Below are 19,936 nucleotides of genomic sequence, written 5' to 3' on the forward strand. Positions count from 1 at the left end.
TCTTGTGGGCATTTAGTGCTATAAATTTCCCTCTACACACTGCTTTAAATGTGTCCCAGAGATTCTGGTATGTTGTATCTTTGTTCTCATTGGTTTCAAAGAACATCTTTATTTCTGCCTTCATTTCTTTATGTACCCAGTAGTCATTCAGGAGCACGTTGTTCAGTTTTCATGTAGTTGAGTGGTTTTGAATGAGTGTCTCAATCCTGAGTTCTAGTTTGATTGCACTTGGTCTGAGAGACAGTTTGTTATAATTTCTGTTCTTTTATATTGAATGAGGAGTGCTTTACTTCCAACTATGTGGTCAATTTTTGGAATAAGTGTGATGTGGTGCTGAGAAGAATGTATATTCTGTTGATTTGCGGTGGAGAGTTCTATAGATGTCTATTAGGTCTGCTTGGTGCAGAGCTGAGTTCAATTCCTGGATATCCTTATTAACTTTCTGTCTCGTTGATCTGTCTAGGGTTGACGGTGGTGTGTTAAAATCTCCCATTATTATTGTATGGGAGCCTAAGTCTCTTTGTAAGTCTCTAAGGACTTGCTTTATCATTCTGGGTGTTCCTGTATTGGGTGCATATATTGTTAGGATAGTTAGCTCTTGTTGAATTGATCCCTTTACCATTATGTAATGGCCTTCTTTGTCTCTTTTGATCTGTGTTGGTTTAAAGTCTCTTTTTTCAGAGACTAGGATTGCAACCCCTGCCATTTTTGTTTTCCATTTGCTTGGTAGATCTTCCTCCATCCCTTATTTTGAGCCTGCGTGTCTCTGCAAATGACATGGGTCCCCTGAATATAGCACACTGATGGGTCTTGACTCTTTTTCCAATTTGCCAGTCTGTGTCTTTTAATTAGAGCATTTATCCCATTTACATTTAAGGTTAATATTGTTATGTGAACTTGATCCTGTCATTATGATGTTAGCTGGTGATTTTACTCGTTAGTTGATGCAATTTCTTCCTAGCATCGATGGTCTTTACATTTTGGCATGTTTTTGCAGTGGCTGGTACTAGTTGTTCTTTTCCATGTTTAGTGCTTCCTTCAGGAGCTCTTACAGGGCAGGTTTGGTGGTGACAAAATCTCTAAGCACTTGCTTGTCCATAAAGGATTTTATTTCTCCTTCACTTATGAAACATAGTTTGGCTGGATATGAAATTCTGGGTTGGAAATGCTTTAAGAATGTTAAATATAGGCCCCTACTCTTTTCTGGCTTGTAGGGTTTCTGCCAAGAGATCTGCTGTTAGTCTGAATGGGCTTCCCTTTGTGGGTAACCCGACCTTTCTCTCTGGCTGCCCTTAATATTTTTTCCTTCATTTCAACCTTGGTGAGTGAATCTGACAGTTATGGGTCTTGGAATTACTATTCTCAAGGAGTATCTTTGTGGCATTCTCTGTATTTCCTGAATTTGAATGTTGGCCTGCCTTTCTAGGTTGGGGACGTTCTCCTGGATAATATCCTGCAGACTGTTTTCCAACTTGGTGCCATTCTCCCCGTCACTTTCAGATACACCAATCAGATGTAGATTTGGTCTTTTCACATAGTCCCATATTTCTTGGATGCTTTGTTCATTTCTTTTACTCCTTTTCTCTAAACTTCAGTTCATTTCATTCATTTGATCTTCAGTTACTGAAGCTTGTGCATTTGTCACGTAACTCTCATGCCATGGTTTTCATCTCTGTCAGGTCATTTAAGGACTTCTCTGCTTTGGTTATTCTAGTTAGCCATTCGTCAAATCTTTTTTCAAGGTTTTTAGTTTCCTTGCGCTGGGTTTGTATTTCCTCCTTTAGCTCAGAAAAGTTGGATCAACTGAAGCCTTCTTCTCTCAACATGTCAAAGTCATTCTCCATCCAGCTTTGTTCCCTTGCTGGTGATGAGCTCTGTTCCTTTGGAGGGGGAGATGCTCTCTGATTTTTTGAATTTCCAGCTTTTCTGCGCTGCTTTTTCCCCATCTTTGTGGTTTTATCTACCTTTGGTCTTTGATGATGGTGACGTACAGATGGGGTTTTGGTGTGGGTGTCCTTTCTGTTAGTTTTCCTTCTAACAGTCAGGACCCTCAGCTGCAGGTCTGTTGGAGTTTACTCGAGGTCCACTCCAGATCCTGTTTGCCTGGGTATCAGCAGCAGAGGCTGCAGAAGAGTGAATATTGCTGAACAGCAAATGTTGTTGTCTGATTGTTCCTCTGGAAGCTTGTCAGAGGGGTACCCAGCTGTGTGAGGTGTCAGTCNTAGTTTCCTTGCGCTGGGTTTGTATTTCCTCCTTTAGCTCAGAAAAGTTGGATCAACTGAAGCCTTCTTCTCTCAACATGTCAAAGTCATTCTCCATCCAGCTTTGTTCCCTTGCTGGTGATGAGCTCTGTTCCTTTGGAGGGGAGATGCTCTCTGATTTTTTGAATTTCCAGCTTTTCTGCGCTGCTTTTCCCCATCTTTGTGGTTTTATCTACCTTTGGTCTTTGATGATGGTGACGTACAGATGGGGTTTTGGTGTGGGTGTCCTTTCTGTTAGTTTTCCTTCTAACAGTCAGGACCCTCAGCTGCAGGTCTGTTGGAGTTTACTCGAGGTCCACTCCAGATCCTGTTTGCCTGGGTATCAGCAGCAGAGGCTGCAGAAGAGTGAATATTGCTGAACAGCAAATGTTGTTGTCTGATTGTTCCTCTGGAAGCTTGTCAGAGGGGTACCCAGCTGTGTGAGGTGTCAGTCTGCCCCTAGTGAGGGTTGTCTCCCAGTTAGGCTACTCGGGAGTCAGGGATCCACTTGAGCGGACAGTCTGTTTTCAGATCTCAAACTCTGTGCTGGGAAAACCACTACTCTCTTCAAAGCTGTCAGGGACATTTAAATCTACAGAGGTTTCTGCTGCCTTTTGTTTTGCTATGCCCTATCCCAGAGGTGGAGTCTACAGAGGCAGGCAGGCCACCTTCAGCTGTGGTGGGCTTCACCCAGTTTGAGCTTTCCTGGCTGCTTTGTGTACCTACTTAAGCCTCAGCAATGGCAGGTGCCCCTCCCTCAGTCTTTCTGCTGCCCTGCTGTTAGATCTCAGACTGCTGTGCTAGCAATGAGGGAGGCTCTGTGGGCGTGGGACCCTCTGAGCCAGGCGTGGGATATAATCTCCTGGTGGGCTGCTTGCTAAGACCTTTGAAAAAGCACATTATTAGGGTGGGAGTGACCCGATTTTCCAGGTGTTGTGCCTCGCCCTGCTTTGGCTCTCGCTCTTTGGGCTGCACCCACTGTCCAACATGCCCCAGTGAGATGAACCTAGCACCTCAGCTGGAAATGCAGAAATCACCTGTCTTCTGTGCTGCTCACGCTGGGAGCTGGAGCTGTTCCTATTTGGCCATCTTGACGCAGATCTCTAGAACAAGAGACTTTTAAAAAAATTTGGAAGCAGACAACATAATTATCTACATAGAAAGTATAAATAGATCTATATGAAAACAATTAGAAGATTTACTCACTACAAAATCAATAGCTCCCAGCTACTTTAATAGCACAAGTAGTTCCCCAGAGGGACTTGGTGGAGAGAGGTTGTTGACTGTCATACTGCTCTCCTTTTTAACTCAATCAGATACCATAATGTTCATGTTCTTCTCTTTCCTTTTATGAAACTTTACATAGTGTCAATACCTCAGGTCAGTGGTGGACCTATTTTTTTAGACTTTGGCTATAATTGAAAAGCTTTCTTGCTAGGATTAATATTTTTCTCTCATTATTCCTAGTGTCTTATTCTGTTTTAACACCATATTGCATAGAACTTGTGCCATTGCTAATACCCACATCCCCAAACATCCAAGACTTTGAGCTGGCACAAAGCAAATTTTAGACTCTATAAGCATCTATTCAAAGAATGTGAATCTCTTTGAATCCCTAATTTCCCTGAAAATATAGTAACTTCCCTCTGTAGCTGTTACATTACAAGAAAGAACACTTTTGTGTAGTAGTCAGGTATAGATCAATACCCACACTCACTACAACCCAAAAGCTCTGGTCTTAGGCTCTATTGGCTGAATTATATATTAATTTTTCTAGGCTTTTGAACTTTTGAAAATGACTTTTTGTTTTATTTACACATGAGGTAAAACTGGCTGGATTAAAATTCTATGCTCATGGATTAAAATTCTCCCTCATAACTAGGTATTGTGTCATTTTTTCCTGAATTTTAGGAGGAAAAATACAGGGCTGCCAGAATCCTCCTCCTTTTCTTCTTGGATATTATATACATGACATTTTGCCCTTTATCTATAAACATTGCATCCAGATATATGCTGGTGTATTTTATACTTTTCTAATTTTTCTGAAATGGAATTCTTCTAAAAATTTAAAACTTTTACCTCAAGAAATTTGGTTGTACTTTTAATGGCTGTTGTTTTAAAATAATGATTTATTTAGGAATGCTGTTTTCAGAGAGAAGCTTTCTCCTCTGAGTTCTGAAGATAGTATCTTTTTCTTGTTCTATAGAATGTTTGTTTCAGATGCTCTTTATGGGGTTTTATATGTTCACTCATTCTCAAATGAGAAGATCTATTTAGACATAGATTTTTCAATGTGTGTGTGAACTAGATTTTAAATTTTTTGTGGGTACATGACATGTTTTGATACAGGCATGCAATGTGAAATAAGCACATCCTGGGGAAGGGGATATCCATCTCCTCAGGCATTTATCCCTTTACTGACAAACAATCCAATTATCCTCTTTATTTTAAAATGTACAGTTAAGTTGTTATTGACTATAGTCACCCTATTGTGCTATCAAAAAGAGGGTCTGTCTTAACTTCCTTTGGTTACTGATAGATGCAGTGTCTGAAGCCAGGGCTGTGGGGATGCATAGTCCCTTGACTGACTTCATTCATCTGAACTAACTCGGCTTCCATTACTACATTTATTTACTTTAGTGATTATCAAGAAGAAGACATCCTGAAGCTCTCTTCTTTCAAGATGCATTGTTCCCTAGTCTCGTCCTGCCTGTAATGCCTGGTGGGAATACACACTGCCATATGGAGAGAACCTTTTTATATCTCTACCTCTCTCTGCTCGATAGTCATGTTTGCTAGTAATTGTTGTGCATGAATAGATTTGAGAGATGCTGACAGGTCAAGTTACATAGATATAATGACTATATATCTGAAACAGTTATCAGGTTTCAGTTGGGGTTGACTGTTGGGGTTGAGAGTTGTTTTGTTTATTTTCCCCCAACTGCTGTGACTTTCCAGGTGGGAACAAGTAACAGTGATTGGCCAAATCCACATGCTACCTACTTCCCAAGTTCTTCTCTTGTTTGACAATCTATCCTATTTTGTGGATTCCAAAAGACAAGCTAGTTTGTCAGGGGCAAGAATCCAGAACTGAAAAATAAGACCTACCACTAATATTGCCCCCTTTGTTGGAAAGCGTTCAAAATACTAAGCCTCAACTTCTTTATGTCTAAAACAAAGAGACTGGACCAAATGATTTCCAAGCCTCCCTCTAGCCCTAAAACTCTTCGATCTTAATATGTTTCGATCCTAAAATATTTAAAGTTAGGACACCTAAATGTCCCAAAGCAATTCTAAAAAATAATTACCAACATGGTGACTTACCTCAAGGATTTCTTACTAACCTCTCATCAGTTTCTCAGCAACACACTTCAACCAACTGTAGCCATGGAGACTCACTTAACATAAAGTAAAGTAGCAAATATAAACTGTTTGAATCAGCAGTAAGTTGAAAGTCCAGAAAATCCTAGGAAACAAAGTTAATTTAAGTATCTCTTTACATAATTGCTGTGGAGTTTGTGATATCTACCAGTGTTATAGTCAGTGATGCACTGCATTTCAACAGTGGTCCCATAAGATTATAATAACATCATAGCACAACACACGTTTGTGGTAATGATGGTGTAAATAAGCCTGCTGTACTTCCAGTCATAAAGAGTATAGCAATATAATTATGTACAGTTAGAAAAGACTCAAGTTAAAAATCTGAAAAATGATGTTGAGGATTCTGACCCCGTGTAGGCCTGGGCTAACAGTTTAACAACAACGACAAAAAAACTTTTAAGTAAAAAAATCTTGATAACCTTATTCTGTAATATTTTTTCTATTTTAAAGAAAGATGATGTTTTTATACAGCTTGAGCTATGTGTTACTACAAGAGTCAAAAGGTTAAAAAATTAATTTACAAAGTAAAAGGTTACAGAAAAGTTAGTTTATTATTGAAGAAAATCTTTTATAATGTAGCCTAAGTGTCTAGAGAGTCTGCAGGGTGTACAATAACGTCTTAGGCCTTGATACTCACTCATCACTCACGCATTGACTCACCCAGGACAACTTCCAGTGCCACGAGCCCCATTCATGGTAAGAGCTCAATTTAGGTGTCTTGTTTTATGTTTGTTTTATGCTGTACCTTTTCTATGTCTAGCTATGTTTAGATACACAAATACAGGTATTACAACTGCCTACACTATTCAGTACAGGAACATACTGTAAAGGTTTGTAGCCTAGGAACAATAAGCTGTACCCTACCATTTAGAAGTGTCATAGGCTATACCACCTAGGTTTGTATAAGCACATTCGATGATGTTCGCACGATGAAGAAATCACCTAACATGTTTTTCAGAATTTATAGCCATCATTAAGTGACATGTGACTGTAGAGTTTAGTATATAATAAGTGAAAATGCAAAATAAATGATAGAAAATCCTAAGATATCTAGGTGCTATATAAGTCATTTTTTAAATCTTTTGTTCCATGTCCTGTCTTTTAGTGTAGCAATGTTTTAAATGCTATTAAAACTAAACCAGGCCAAAGTTTGCTTTTTCCTCTTTGATGTTAAAAGAAAAAAAAAAGTGGAGGGGACAGAGGGAGGGAGGGATATGGGGGGAAGCTGTTCAATGAGCATCAAAGCACAGTATATACAATATTTTATAAGTCAGAGATCTGAAGTCAAATCTCAGCTTTGCTGTTTATTGACTTTAACAGGTAACTAACATCTGAATCCCAGTATTAGCATCTGTGAAACGTATACAATACCTTTCAGGATCTTACACCTAAAGCACTTGGCACAATGCCTGGCATTCATAGGTAATAAAAAATTGTAGCCATTATTGTTATCACTGCCATGAATTCCTCCAAATATTTATTAAATAACATGAAAATAATGAGCAAAGACCAGGGAAGACAGCACTGGAAGGGATGAGAGAGGAAAAAGAGCTTAAGTCATTGTCCATTTATTCATGATCTACCATCTTGGATGATGCCTAACGACTTAGCGAACTGAATGTGGAGGGAAGTCATTCCAATCCAGAGTCCTGGACCTGACGATGGAGGAGCTATGGGGCAGATGAGCCTGATATTTAATTGTGATACTGCCAGAGTGGTTGACCTTCATAAATAATCTACCTCCTTGTTTTGTGGGGCCAGATTCAAATTTCTTTGTCAGAAACTTAAGCAATTGGTTAACCTATAGGGGTCATTTGAGAAGCTGTGATGTGTTTTCTATATCATGTTTCATAGGTCATTACCAATTAAAAGCATTCTATGAGTAGTCATTATTAAATGTGTGAGACTGTTCATGCATACTAAAATTACGGTGGGTGAGAGATTCCATTAAGATGCTTATTAATCCCATGGTATAACAACAGTAAGCAGGAATTTTTAATCCTCAAAAGCTGCTCTTCTGAAGAGAAGTTCAACTAAAGCAGACAATGAGTTCTTTGAGCTTTCTTCCCTCTGTCAGTGTATACTCAAAAGGGCACTATTCATTCTTGAAGTATTCATGACCTAATAATCTTAGTGACAAAGGGCACGTCGTAAACACACAGATGGTGACTTCAGATGTAGTCTAATCCCTATGGATTTAGAATAAGCAAGACTATAATAGGCATAGCCTCTCATTAAAATTTTCTGAATTGCTCACTAAAACTTTGTTGAATAAAGAGTATGATGTTAGATTATTTCCATTTTCAAATCCATAGGAAATGGAAATATAGGCTGCTGTTTTGGGCAAATAACTAGTCGATTGAGATATCCTGTGTTCAAAATGCTTTGGTTCAATTTCATTTTTACCCTGGGATAGACAATTGATAAATTTCACTGTACACATCATATTCAAGGATGTGGTAAAGCAAATCTTCCAAATGTGAGATAAAATATATTGCACAATGTAACACACGTGACTGAATTAAGCAGCTTTTAGAGTTTCAGTATCAAAAGGATTAAATGAATCAACGGAAGTACATGTATATTTCTTTTCACAGTAATACAGGAATGTGAAAATAATGGGACATAAACTGCAAAGTAATCCTGATAACGTATGGAAAAACTTAAAATTCTACTGACTTTTAAAAAGATTTTGTCAAAAAACAAAAAACCTCTTACGTCAATTATAAATGTACAGGGAAATTTAAAATACAGGAAAAATATTTGTTTAGGTACATTGAGAATTAAAGTGTTTTATTGTAAAAGTCTTTTTAACAGTAGTTTGAACAGTGCCTTTTTCTTCTCATGGTATAGTAAGGGATGAACAGCTTTTCTATGCCTTGGAAATGGATCCAAACTTAGGACTATGACAATCCACCAGCATTGTAATCCTTTCAGCTTTTTATGTCATCACCTATCTGAGTGTTCCCTAAATGTGAGCTTTTTTCCATGTAAATTTTGCTAGGATATCTGTATCTTTCTCCTCACTTATGTCAATAAGCTCAACTTCAGTAATCTGCTTGGATGCTTATCTAGAATCTTTCCAATGGCAGTAGTGTCAACATTCCAAGGGTCAGTAATTGCTTAGATTAACTCATTTGCATTGTATGCATGTTTCACTCTAGCATTATCGCCTTTCCCTTCTTTGCTGAGCTTTCATCTTTCTGGGCCAACTCCATCTTTTGATTATCCAGGTTTGTAAAATAATCACATGGGTTTACAACTGGGAAACAAAGTGGCCACACTTTGTCGTCTGTGTGTGAACAGGTACACAGTGACCAATCACCTACTTTGAAAGAAGAGACTGGTCACTAACGATAGGTGTCTGCTATCCACATAGTGATTAAGTGGACTACATAATTAACTTGTGAATTTGTCCTTTATGTAATTACACACATTTAATACACCATGGTAACTGAAATTTGAACTGGTGAGAGGGATACTAATGCTGTTTAAACTGTGGAAGCAACTACTGTCAGACTATTTAATCAACAAATATTTAATTGTCCATGTAATGCACATCAAAGCGTTGTATGAATGAGAAGTATGGATTATTAATAAAGGCATTCTGTTATGGAATACAACTAAGGAGAAAAATCTGCATGATTAACTATAATACTAGCTATAGCATGAGTACTAGAGAGCGGTATAAAAATAGGGCCATGAAAGCAGAATCGTATAGTTCCAAAGTGAAAATTCTAAATAGCATGACTACTAAGCAATAAGAGCAATGATAATACTTTCTAGCCCATTGTTTCTAACCCACAATTTTCAGAAAATTTATGTTAATTTATGTTCCGCATTGCACTTTAGGTTTGTACTACCTTACACATCCAGTTCTCAAGATTTATATCTAATTGAAGAGTAAATTTTGTCTTAGAAAAGGAAATATGTATTTTGAGAAACTAGTAAATGTTTCCACCCAGGAGATTTCAGAAAAGTATTCAGGCACTGCTGCTGAGTACATAAGAAAGATTTTTAAATCCTCCGCCCCTGACATCAATACAACCCTCAATATCTTATTAGAAAACACACACACAGGTAGGGTGTATAAATGGAAGACGGCAGATAAGCAATTTGAGAAAGGAAAAACTTACATCGTATATGTTTAGCGTCCCTTCTCTTAAAGGTTTTAGGCACATTTCTTCAGATGTTACTTGTCTTAAAACAGCTAAGTCTTCCTTCATAACTAAGGACACCAAACCGAAACTGATGCTGCCTTACTTAGAATGTTATGGCCAGGTGCAGCACTTTCAGATCTCACAATCCAGGTTCATACTGTATTAGTTACTCGCGCTGCTAGAGAATGACTCATTTCTAAAGGTTTCATTTTGCTCACATTGAAGCTTTGGCTCAAAGCTCTATTCTCAGCTGGGCATGGCAGCTCACGCCCATAATTCCAGCACTTTGGGAGGCCCAAGCGTGCTGGTGCACACTTCTCGTCCCAGGTACTTGGGAAGCTGAGGTGGGAGAATCACCTGAGCCCTACAAATCGAGCCTGGAGTGCGCTATGATTGCACCACTGCACTCCAGCTTGAGCAACAGAGCAAGACCCTGTCTCAAAAAAAAAAAAAAAAAAAAAAAAAGAAAGAAACCTCTCTCCCAAAAGCAGGCTATAATCGTGACTTCAGTAGTACAAAGAGTAAAAGATAAAGGTATGATCTCTTTCTCCTGGTGGTAGTCTCCCTGGCATGGGGGAGGAAGGAAAGAAAAAAGATGACTCCATTTGTACTTCAGTGGTGACCTTTAGTGGTGAGGGGTCATTGTCTATTTGGTTAGTGTGAAGGGTTGCTCTAAAATTCTTATGTCCAAAGCGATCACTTTCTATCTTCCAGTCCTTTTATCATCAAAATGGCTGTGCCAAAGAGAGAGGCCCTTGTGGTGAACTGGCTCATCTCAGCAGGTTCCCTTGAAAGCTTCTGGCCCAAATCCTGATGATTCTCTCAAGATAGAAACTGAAAGTCTTTCAGAATCTTTGGTTCTGGGCTTTCAGCATTAGCCTTCATTTTTATGAAATAAGATCTGTATTAATCTAATATATTGCAAATGAGATTGCCAAAGTTATAATTTCTATGGGTAGAAATTAAAATTCCACATAACTTTGACAAAATACTATGCTTTTAAAACTATACTGTAGATAAACTTGTAGCATAATAATTATAGTTTATAATAAGGAATTAAAAACAATGGAAATATGGTTAAATTATATATTCATATAATGGATTAAATGTCAAACATTAATGTTTTATTTTCCAAGCATGTAGTTGTTGAATATTTACCACTGAACTGGAATGACCTGCATGATAAATTTTTACATTAAAAGATAAAGGCCTGGCAACAAATAGAGCATGTGCTTCAGTTTGGGGAAAAAGTTGTATGTGTTCCTAAGTGATATGTTAATGTGAATATAGTAAGAGGTTGGTATTATCCTCATTTAAGAAATAGGATCATAGAAGCAGTGGCAGCATACTGTGATTTGAACTCATGTTTATCTGAACCCAAATCACAGGCCCTTTCCAATACAGTAAGTTTAACCCCTGACTAATCTTTCCCAGCATAGAGTTGACTTTTTAAAATGCTATTGGTAGACCCTGCAAATATATTACAACAACTTATTTACATGTGGGTCTCCCCTGGCCAACTATGAGTTTCCTGAAGGTAGGTACCCTAACAAAGCTATCTTTCTGTTCCCAGTGCTCTGGTATGGCACATTGTAGAAAAGTTCTTAAAGTAATAAAAAGCAATGGTGCATCCTTGTGTGCAAGCAATGAATATAACTTCATTAAGCGGCTAGGAAATCAACCGAAGTTCTTTGATCCATCAAAGCAGTAACAGAGTGTCTTAGGATTTCTGCAGACCAAATGAGATTTTAGTTCAGTGGGGTAATTATTATATCTAAGCCTCAAACTATCAAACCTAAGTGAATATTATGCTATGAATGAACTATTCATTTCCAATAATAAATTTTTTGTCTCATGCATAGAGTGAAATTGTCCATTATTAACTAGTCTGAAAGTTCAGGCCAGTAAACCTCTGCTTATTTTCAGGTCTTTCCTCCAAAGATGCCGTGGGTCAGATATCTGTTCATGTGGACATCACAACCACCCCAGGAACAGGCGATCATAAAGTCACTGTAAAAGGTATGCTTCAGGTCTAGATACATCAAAACAGCCTTCTAAAGTTCTGCAGCAATACTGATATCAGCAATGCATCTTCTCTTGCATTTTTAAGTTTTAAAAAATTTGCATAATTATTTTAGGGCATGCTCAAAAATGTCCTAATGAAACCCAAACTTTTGATTTAAAATAGACAAATATCAGTGGCACTAATGTTTAGCATGCATTATTCAAAACACATAAATACACTGACTAAACATCCAAACTAACTTTATCGGATATTTATTTTGTGGTTGGTGCCATGATATTCATTGAAAACTTGTACTTTAAATATTAAGTCAGTATGTTCTTAACTATTCACAAAACCCACTTCTTTTTCTATGATTGATTTCCAACAACTGGCTTAGAGTTTTTTATAATGAGTGGCTCGATTTGTTAGTTTTATATTGTAAAAGCAGCCTGAATGCAGGGGTAATTTCAAAGATGAAATTAAAGGATTAACATTGTGTTCACAATACACTCGTTCTATTTTTATATTAATCACTTCAATACTCACTTTGAGCAAAACCAGGGTTGCCCAATATATTTCAGAATTACGTTACATATTGTATCTTTACATCATGAAAATAAAATAGCTATATTTTACAAAAGAGTATGTACAGTACTATATACTGTCAATTTCCTTAAATATTTTTGAAAAATATATTGCCAACATGTGAAAGGTTAACGAATCTTTTGCAGTAGTGATTTTAATTATAAGACTTTGCTTGAGGATTAGCAAAGGGATTTACACATGAGAATGTTCATTTAGTAATTTTTTATGATAAGTGAAATTTAAAAACAGTTATAATATCTAACAAGTGACTGGCTTAATATAGGATGAAATAGCCACAGAGCAAAATATTAGTAGCAATTGAAAAAATACGTAATGAATTAGAAAATTAGCCACGATAGACTTAAGAAATAAAACTATTTATAATATCATTTTGTATATAAAGTAACTAAATATTGAAAGCATACAATGCAAAATATTGTCATTGACTGGTAAATTTATAGATTTTATCTATTTCCTGATGAGCATATCTTAATTTTCAATGTGAACAACACCATGTTTTTACAAGAGGAGGAGAGCAGTAACTTTTCATTAGTAACAGATGTCATTTTAATTACAGCTAACTTTTCACCAAAGCCACACAGCTTGAAGCTGAAAAGCTCCATCAAGTGTGCATTCCAGAAAGAAAATTGTGTTTTATTGGAGTACAGTGTCTTGTCATTGGGGTTAGGGCACTATTATTAACTTTTGACTTCATAAATCACTTTTAAAAATGCACTCTAAATTTCCACACATTTGTTTGCTAAAATGTGATACTTCCTTTCCTTTTTTAGTGATTGCCATTAATGACCTCAACTGGCAGACCACAGCAATGTTCCGCCCCTTTGTGGAAGTTTGTATACTGGGACCGAACCTTGGAGACAAGAAGAGAAAACAAGGCACAAAAACAAAAAGCAACACGTGGTCACCAAAGTACAATGAAACATTTCAGTTGTAAGTCACAAACCCACCTTACTTATTCCTCTAGGCAATAGTTATTGTACAGCTGACTTTACTGAGGGATTCGGAGTGGGAAGGGCTAAGGAAAATGAAGAAGGCTCTGTTTTTAGTTCCCTTCGATTCATTCAGTATCTGTTCAGTGCCTACCATGTATCACCCAATGTTATAGTCATTAGGTATATATATCATAGTAGGTGTCTGAATAAATCTTTTGCAGTACACTCACGTAAGTTACTTTCTACAGATGAGGAATGTATGATACAGTCACAAAATATTTGTCATACGGCATTAAATACTATATGCAGAAGTATGCGATAAGTGCTATGACTAGCTGCTTTGCCTGGGAGGTCAGGGAAGCCTCTCTGAGCATGTGACTTTTAAACTGAAACCTGTACAAATAAAAAGTCAACCAGGCATGGAAGAGCAGAACATTTCAGACCAAGTGAAATAGCCAGTAGAAGGACTCTAAGGCAAGAACAAGTCTGGGATATTTAACAAGCAGCACACCATAGATAAAGGAGTGAGATCCAGTTACTTTGGAGAAGAGGTCAAGGTACAGATTCCGTGTCACAGAGGGATATGCAATTCTAAATTCAATAGGTGGTCCACTGAAGGGTTTTCAAATGAAGAGATGAACAATATGATTTACATCTTTGTTTCTTGTGTACAGAAATAATTATATGGTGGTAAGACCAAATATGTAAAGATCAGTTAGAAGGCTATTGCAATAGTCCAGGCAATAGCTGAGTGACTAACCGGATCGTAGTAGAGAAATAGATGGGGAAGATTCTCTATCATGTGTGGAAAGTAGATTCTTGCCATAGGCTAGAGATAGAACATGAAAGAGAAATTCCAAGAACGCTCACCTTAGAGTAAATCAAAATGAGCTTACTTACAAAGGAATTCACAAAGTGGTTAAGTGTAGGGAAATTTAAGTAATAGTGGGACCTGGGGCTAATAGTAACCAGGCCATTACCATGCTTATACCTGAAAAGAGTAGAGAAAGAGTCATTACTAAAATTAGGAAAGTGAAAACTTGATGTATACTCAGCCCTTAGCTGCCTTGAAAGCAGCAGTGACATTCCATGGAGGGCAACAGCCTACTGGAGGCAGCCTCACAGGCAAAGAGCCAGGGAAATAAAGACTCTGACTTCACTCTCCTCACTGCCAGCCTCTTCATGGGGTTCCCTTTTGGCCAAAATCTACTGGAAGCAAGAATAAACCCTACTGAGGCAGTCCCAACAGATGAGTTTTCCTATTGCAAACAGCAAAAAGTAGGGTGGATCCACGGGGAGCAAGTGGGAGACACCTGGCACTGAATAAAATCAAGGATGACCCCTAATTTTTGCCATAAGTAGTTGGGAAGATAGTAATTTACCAAGATGGAAGATGATAAAAATGTTTTAAATCTATTAATTTGGAGATGGCTGTCAGACTCTCAAGGGATGTCATTTAATTCAAGAAATACTCTAACCTAGGAATGGATACATAGAGAAGTTACAAGGCCTAGGACAAAGCCCTAAGGATTTACACGCCAAAACAGCCCCTTACAGGTTTTTTGTTCATGATTTCCTGTAGTCGTTTCAGCACTCTGCTCTGAATATTTCATCCTCTTAAATAAAACTGAAGTATCCTACTCTATCAAAAGCATCCTAATAGATCACATTTCCTGCTAATAAACCAGCTTACAATATTTCACTATCTACTTCTCCACCTTACACAAAAACCTGGACCCAACTAAAGTTTGTTAGATTTAACACAGTGAGCTACTTAAAGGCAGCATTTTTAATTCAAGAGATCTGGTTCCCATCATGTTTTGCTCTTCTACTCTTACCCCTAGGCCTCCATTTTCTTTCAGACGCTCCTTTAGTTACCAGTGTTTCCTGGAAATGACAGTTTGACTCTGCAAAATGTTTCATCAGAAAAAAGTCACCTGTAAAAGGAAGGGATTTGGAAGCTGGTACTGCTGAGGGCTAGATGTACAGTCATTAGAAAGTCAAGAATATGAGAACGAATGAACACAAATAAGGGGTGGAAGAAGACTGTCTACCATATCACCACTTGGCCTTCTTTATTATGTTGACTGACAAGCTGTCTTAGGTGGCTGTGAGGAGAGGCCACACACTTGACAGGTCTGTTACCATAGGAAAGAATTGGCATTGAATCACCAGGCTCTGCTGGAATTGATTTACTCTGGAGATTTGTATCCAATTTAGCATATTGTGAATAGTGCTTGATGGGCTGTGCAGTGTATTCCCCTGAGAAAAGACTCCTAGATGTAATAGCTTATTCAGGCTTTGGAGGTAAAGTGATAGTAGTAACTGATATTGACATGGCATAGAAATTCTACCAAGAGGTACCCATTACCCTGGCCTAGCCCCCATGACTCCTGTCCAACTCCACTGTACCCGCAATCAGGAGACCCTGTCTCTACTGATTAATTCCCATTTTTTGTCTAGGGAAAAGGTAATTTTAAAATTAGCCTTCTAAGTCAAATTTAAAGGGTTACAATACACTGATATTCTATTTGCCAATGTAATAATCAGATCCAATTGTATACAATTTTCAGCAGTATTTGAGAACCATATTGATGCCTAGTGGAAGTAAAATTTTGCTCAAAATTGGTATTTTAATCCACACAGCATTCTGGGAAAGGAAAATCGACCAGGGGCTTATGAACTTCATCTCTCAGTTAAGGATTACTGCTTTGCCAGAGAAGATCGAATTATTGGAATGACAGTCATTCAGCTACAGAACATAGCAGAAAAGGGAAGCTATGGGGCATGGTATCCTCTTCTGAAAAATGTCTCTATGGATGAAACTGGTTTGACTATCCTTAGAATACTCTCTCAGAGGACCAGTGATGATGTGGCTAAAGAATTTGTAAGACTTAAATCGGAGACAAGATCTACTGAAGAGAGTGCTTGAAACAAACACTGCAAGCTAAATTCATAACTATAATTGTTTGACTACTGCATGCATGCGCCTATACATGGGAATGTTTATTTCACTACATTTCAATGTTTGCCAGTACTCATGGATGATGTCTACAAGGTATGTAAAAAAACCTGCTGAACTTTTATACCAATTCTGGTCTTTGGGAAATAAGTATTCCAATGAAGTGCCAAAATTATGATGTAAAGTGAAATATCAAGAACACCTTTTAACATGTTTATTTTGTTTCTTTACCTATTTCACATTCACTGAACATAATTTTAAAAACTAGTCTTTTGGGTTTGCCCATCAGTTGTCTTTGTTAAATTAGTTTATATTGCCCATAGATGAGAAAACATTTATTACTCAATTTCCATTTTATTTACTTACCTCATTATAGATGTCTTACAAATACCCTTTTCTACCATAACTAGAAATGCAGTCAGTCACTTCTAGAAAGCATTTGTAATTTTATAGTTGCAGATATATTGTGATTTTTGCATACAAATTAAAATAGAAAAGGTGGGAAATATTTTCTGCCGACCGGTTTCCAACCTTTCTGAAATATCACTGTGAAGAAATGCTGTTAAAGCAGACTTACACAAAGCAATGCTAGAGTTTGTTAACAATGTTTGATATATATTGACAAAAAACTTTGTTCTTTAAAACTGCCAAGGTCACATCACATTTGTAAAAATGGTAAGTTCATGCATTTGTCATATACTGTTATGTCTTGGCTTTACCATATTTATTTCATTCTTTAAAAAGTCATTGGGTTAATGGTTTAGAAATGGGATGGAAGGTTCATTGAAAAATACCTGTAAGTAACTATCTTGTTAATATCTTCCATCTGACAGTTATGACTCTATAATTAGTTCAATGCTTTCTTTTTAAAAATATTCAATGATTAGTATTGAATGCAATATTATTATATATTGTACTGATGCCAAAAGTCATGCTTTCATCCATTTAGTGAAAAAACAGTAAAATTAAGTCAGAAGAAATTGCTTACAATTTTGTAATTTGTATTTATAAGCCCCAAATGCATCAAATGCAGTAGGAGAACAATGTAATACATCTTGGTACCTAAATATAGCTAAGTGGGTTTCTGAATATAAAAGTTTATGAATATTTGCATTTTCTGTATTTTTATGATTTGACTTCTTAGAGTCTATGCCAAAATATATGGCTGTAAAACGGTACTTTGTAATTATAACTTACGGTCATAACTGTTAGTGGACTACTTACAGAAGCAAGAGCCTGTTATAATGACTGTACTTTGTGAACAGGCTGATCTAATATGTTAAGTACAGAAGTGCTTAGTATCATGACTGTCAGAACCATTCTGCTACTGAGTGTGGAATCACAGACCAGTGAGGTTGGCTAATTCATGTTAAACTGTTAGGCCATTGCTTTGTTAATGACTTCTCTAAATGCATAGTGTGATGCGATCCTCTGGCATATGCTTTAATAAATGGATATATATTGAGCACATGCAGCACTGTATTGTATCTTCTGCCTTTTTATTTCATTTATGCAACATCATCTCATTAGTTAGTTAGGAATAAAACCTCCAGGCTCTTTTGACCACATGTAATAGTCTTCTTCTTATCTGGTTCTAACATCTCATTAAAAGTTTAGATGTCAGAATGGCTAAAGTCAGACAATAACAGACGCTGGCAAGGTTGTGAAGAAAAATGTTTATACACTGCTGGTGGCAGTGTAAATTAGTTCAACTATTATGGAAAGCAGTGTGGTGATTCCTCAAAGAACTAGAAACAGAATTACTGTTCGACTAAGCAATCCCAATACTGAGTACATGGCCAAAGGAATATCAAGCATTCTACCATAAACACATATGCACGTATATGTCCACTGCAGCACTATTCACAATAGCAAACACATGGAACCAACCTAAAGACCATCAACAGTACATCAGATAAAGAAAATGTGGTACCTGTACACTGTGGAATACTATGCAGCCATAAAAAGAATAAGATCATGTCCTTCACAGTGACGACATGGATGGAACTGGAGGCCATTATCTGAAGCAAACTAACACAGGAATAGAAAACCAAACACTAATCGCTTACAAGTGGAAACTGAACGATGAGGACACAAGGACACTAAGGGGGCCACAACAGACACTGTGGCCTACTTGAGGGTAGGAGGAGGGAAAAGATAAGAAAAAGCATCTGTCACGTACTAAGCTTACTACCTGGGTGACAAAATAATCTGTACGCCAAAACCCCCATGACATACAATTTACCTAAATAATAAACCTGGACATGAACCCCTGAATCTAAAACAAAAGTTAAAAAAACAGCTCCAACGTTAAAAAATCATTCCACAGTTATTGCGTTCATGCAAACCAGTATATATTGTAATAATGAGGAAAATAAGGAAGAACTAACGTATCTACCTATATATTACTAAATACTGTTTAGCCCCATGAACAAAATTCAACACGCAACATGGTTAAAATCTTACATTGTAAAAGTTTCCATCAATTACTTGAAAAATTCATTCTAGATTTATGTAATAAATATTTTACAGACCATTGACTTAAGCTCTTTAGGAGCACGTTAATGTCATAATGCATGATACATTTCAGTAAAAGGCAGTTAGGATTTGCATTGATCACTTTAAATTGAGCAAGGTATTTTTTCCCTGACATGTTTAATGGCATCCAATTATTCTGTCCTTTACAATGTATACAATATATATCAAAGGCTAATAGTGGCAGGGTGAATTAAGTCTATTTATTACTATCATAAAGTACAGGTACTAATTTTGAAATGAGTATAAATTCTGTAGACTCTGTTTTCCTCTCAAAGCACAAATATTCCTGTTGTCTTCAGAACAAAGCCTGTTATATTTACTTATCCAAATTAGTAGTCACCCTAAGGTTCCCAGTGATCTCTGTCAATTGAGTGCTGCACTCAAATGTGGGTAGCAATTTATTCATCTTATTCTAGATAAAACATACAAAGGCAAAGCTCCGTTACTCGTCTATGGATAAACCTCACATTACAGGTCTTTAAAGATACACATGTAAATCAAATTTAGCAAACACAAAGTATTTAAACCCAGAGTGGAGTATTTGCTATTCCAAGGAATTTGAATGCATTAAGATAAGTAATCAGATGTCCCCATTACAACCTGCTCTAATTTATCTACTTGTAGGATAATTTATATCTTGAATTTACCTTAAATGAGGCACATTTATAAATGACAATTCTAGCTTAATGTCTTTTATTAGGTCTTTTTTAAAAACAATGCTTGAAACAAGATTTTCTCCTTTTAATTTACCTACATAAAGATACAACTATACTAGCTAGCCCCTTTATAGACTAATATAGCAGCTTTAATATTTATACTCAAAGAATAAATGATTATACTTATACCTGACTCAGGGAATATCCTTGAATAAATGTCTAATTCTATCTACTTCAAATAATTCTTGGGCACACAGGCAAGACACTGCCTTCCCCTGATATTACCTGTGTTTATACTCAAGTCCTCTGTTTGAAATAGCTGCCCCTTTGCTCTTGACTCCCCAGGCCTCCACTGATCACTTATCTCTCTGGTTCAGGCTTCTGGAGTGTGATTTTTAGAATAAAAAACTAGGACATGTGATATGATCAAGAATCAATTCCAATTTGTTAATG

The 19,936-nt window shown here is 37.0% G+C and overlaps 1 protein-coding gene across 1 annotated transcript in view; it reads left to right on the forward strand.

The window, feature by feature from the left end:
• Positions 1 to 19,936, forward strand: part of LOC108542752 (protein unc-13 homolog C-like) — a 293,581-nt gene that overhangs the window by 205,979 nt on the left and 67,666 nt on the right. The window contains exons 13-15 of the mRNA XM_017892917.1: positions 11,711 to 11,803; positions 13,166 to 13,325; positions 15,974 to 16,385. Coding sequence (XP_017748406.1) covers positions 11,711 to 11,803; positions 13,166 to 13,325; positions 15,974 to 16,259 — 539 coding nt within the window. The 3' untranslated portion in view covers positions 16,260 to 16,385. The remainder of the gene's footprint in view (positions 1 to 11,710; positions 11,804 to 13,165; positions 13,326 to 15,973; positions 16,386 to 19,936) is intronic.

Source organism: Rhinopithecus bieti, unplaced genomic scaffold, assembly GCF_001698545.2.
Source record: "Rhinopithecus bieti isolate Rb0 unplaced genomic scaffold, ASM169854v2 scaffold_23721, whole genome shotgun sequence".
Lineage (NCBI taxonomy): Eukaryota > Metazoa > Chordata > Mammalia > Primates > Cercopithecidae > Rhinopithecus > Rhinopithecus bieti.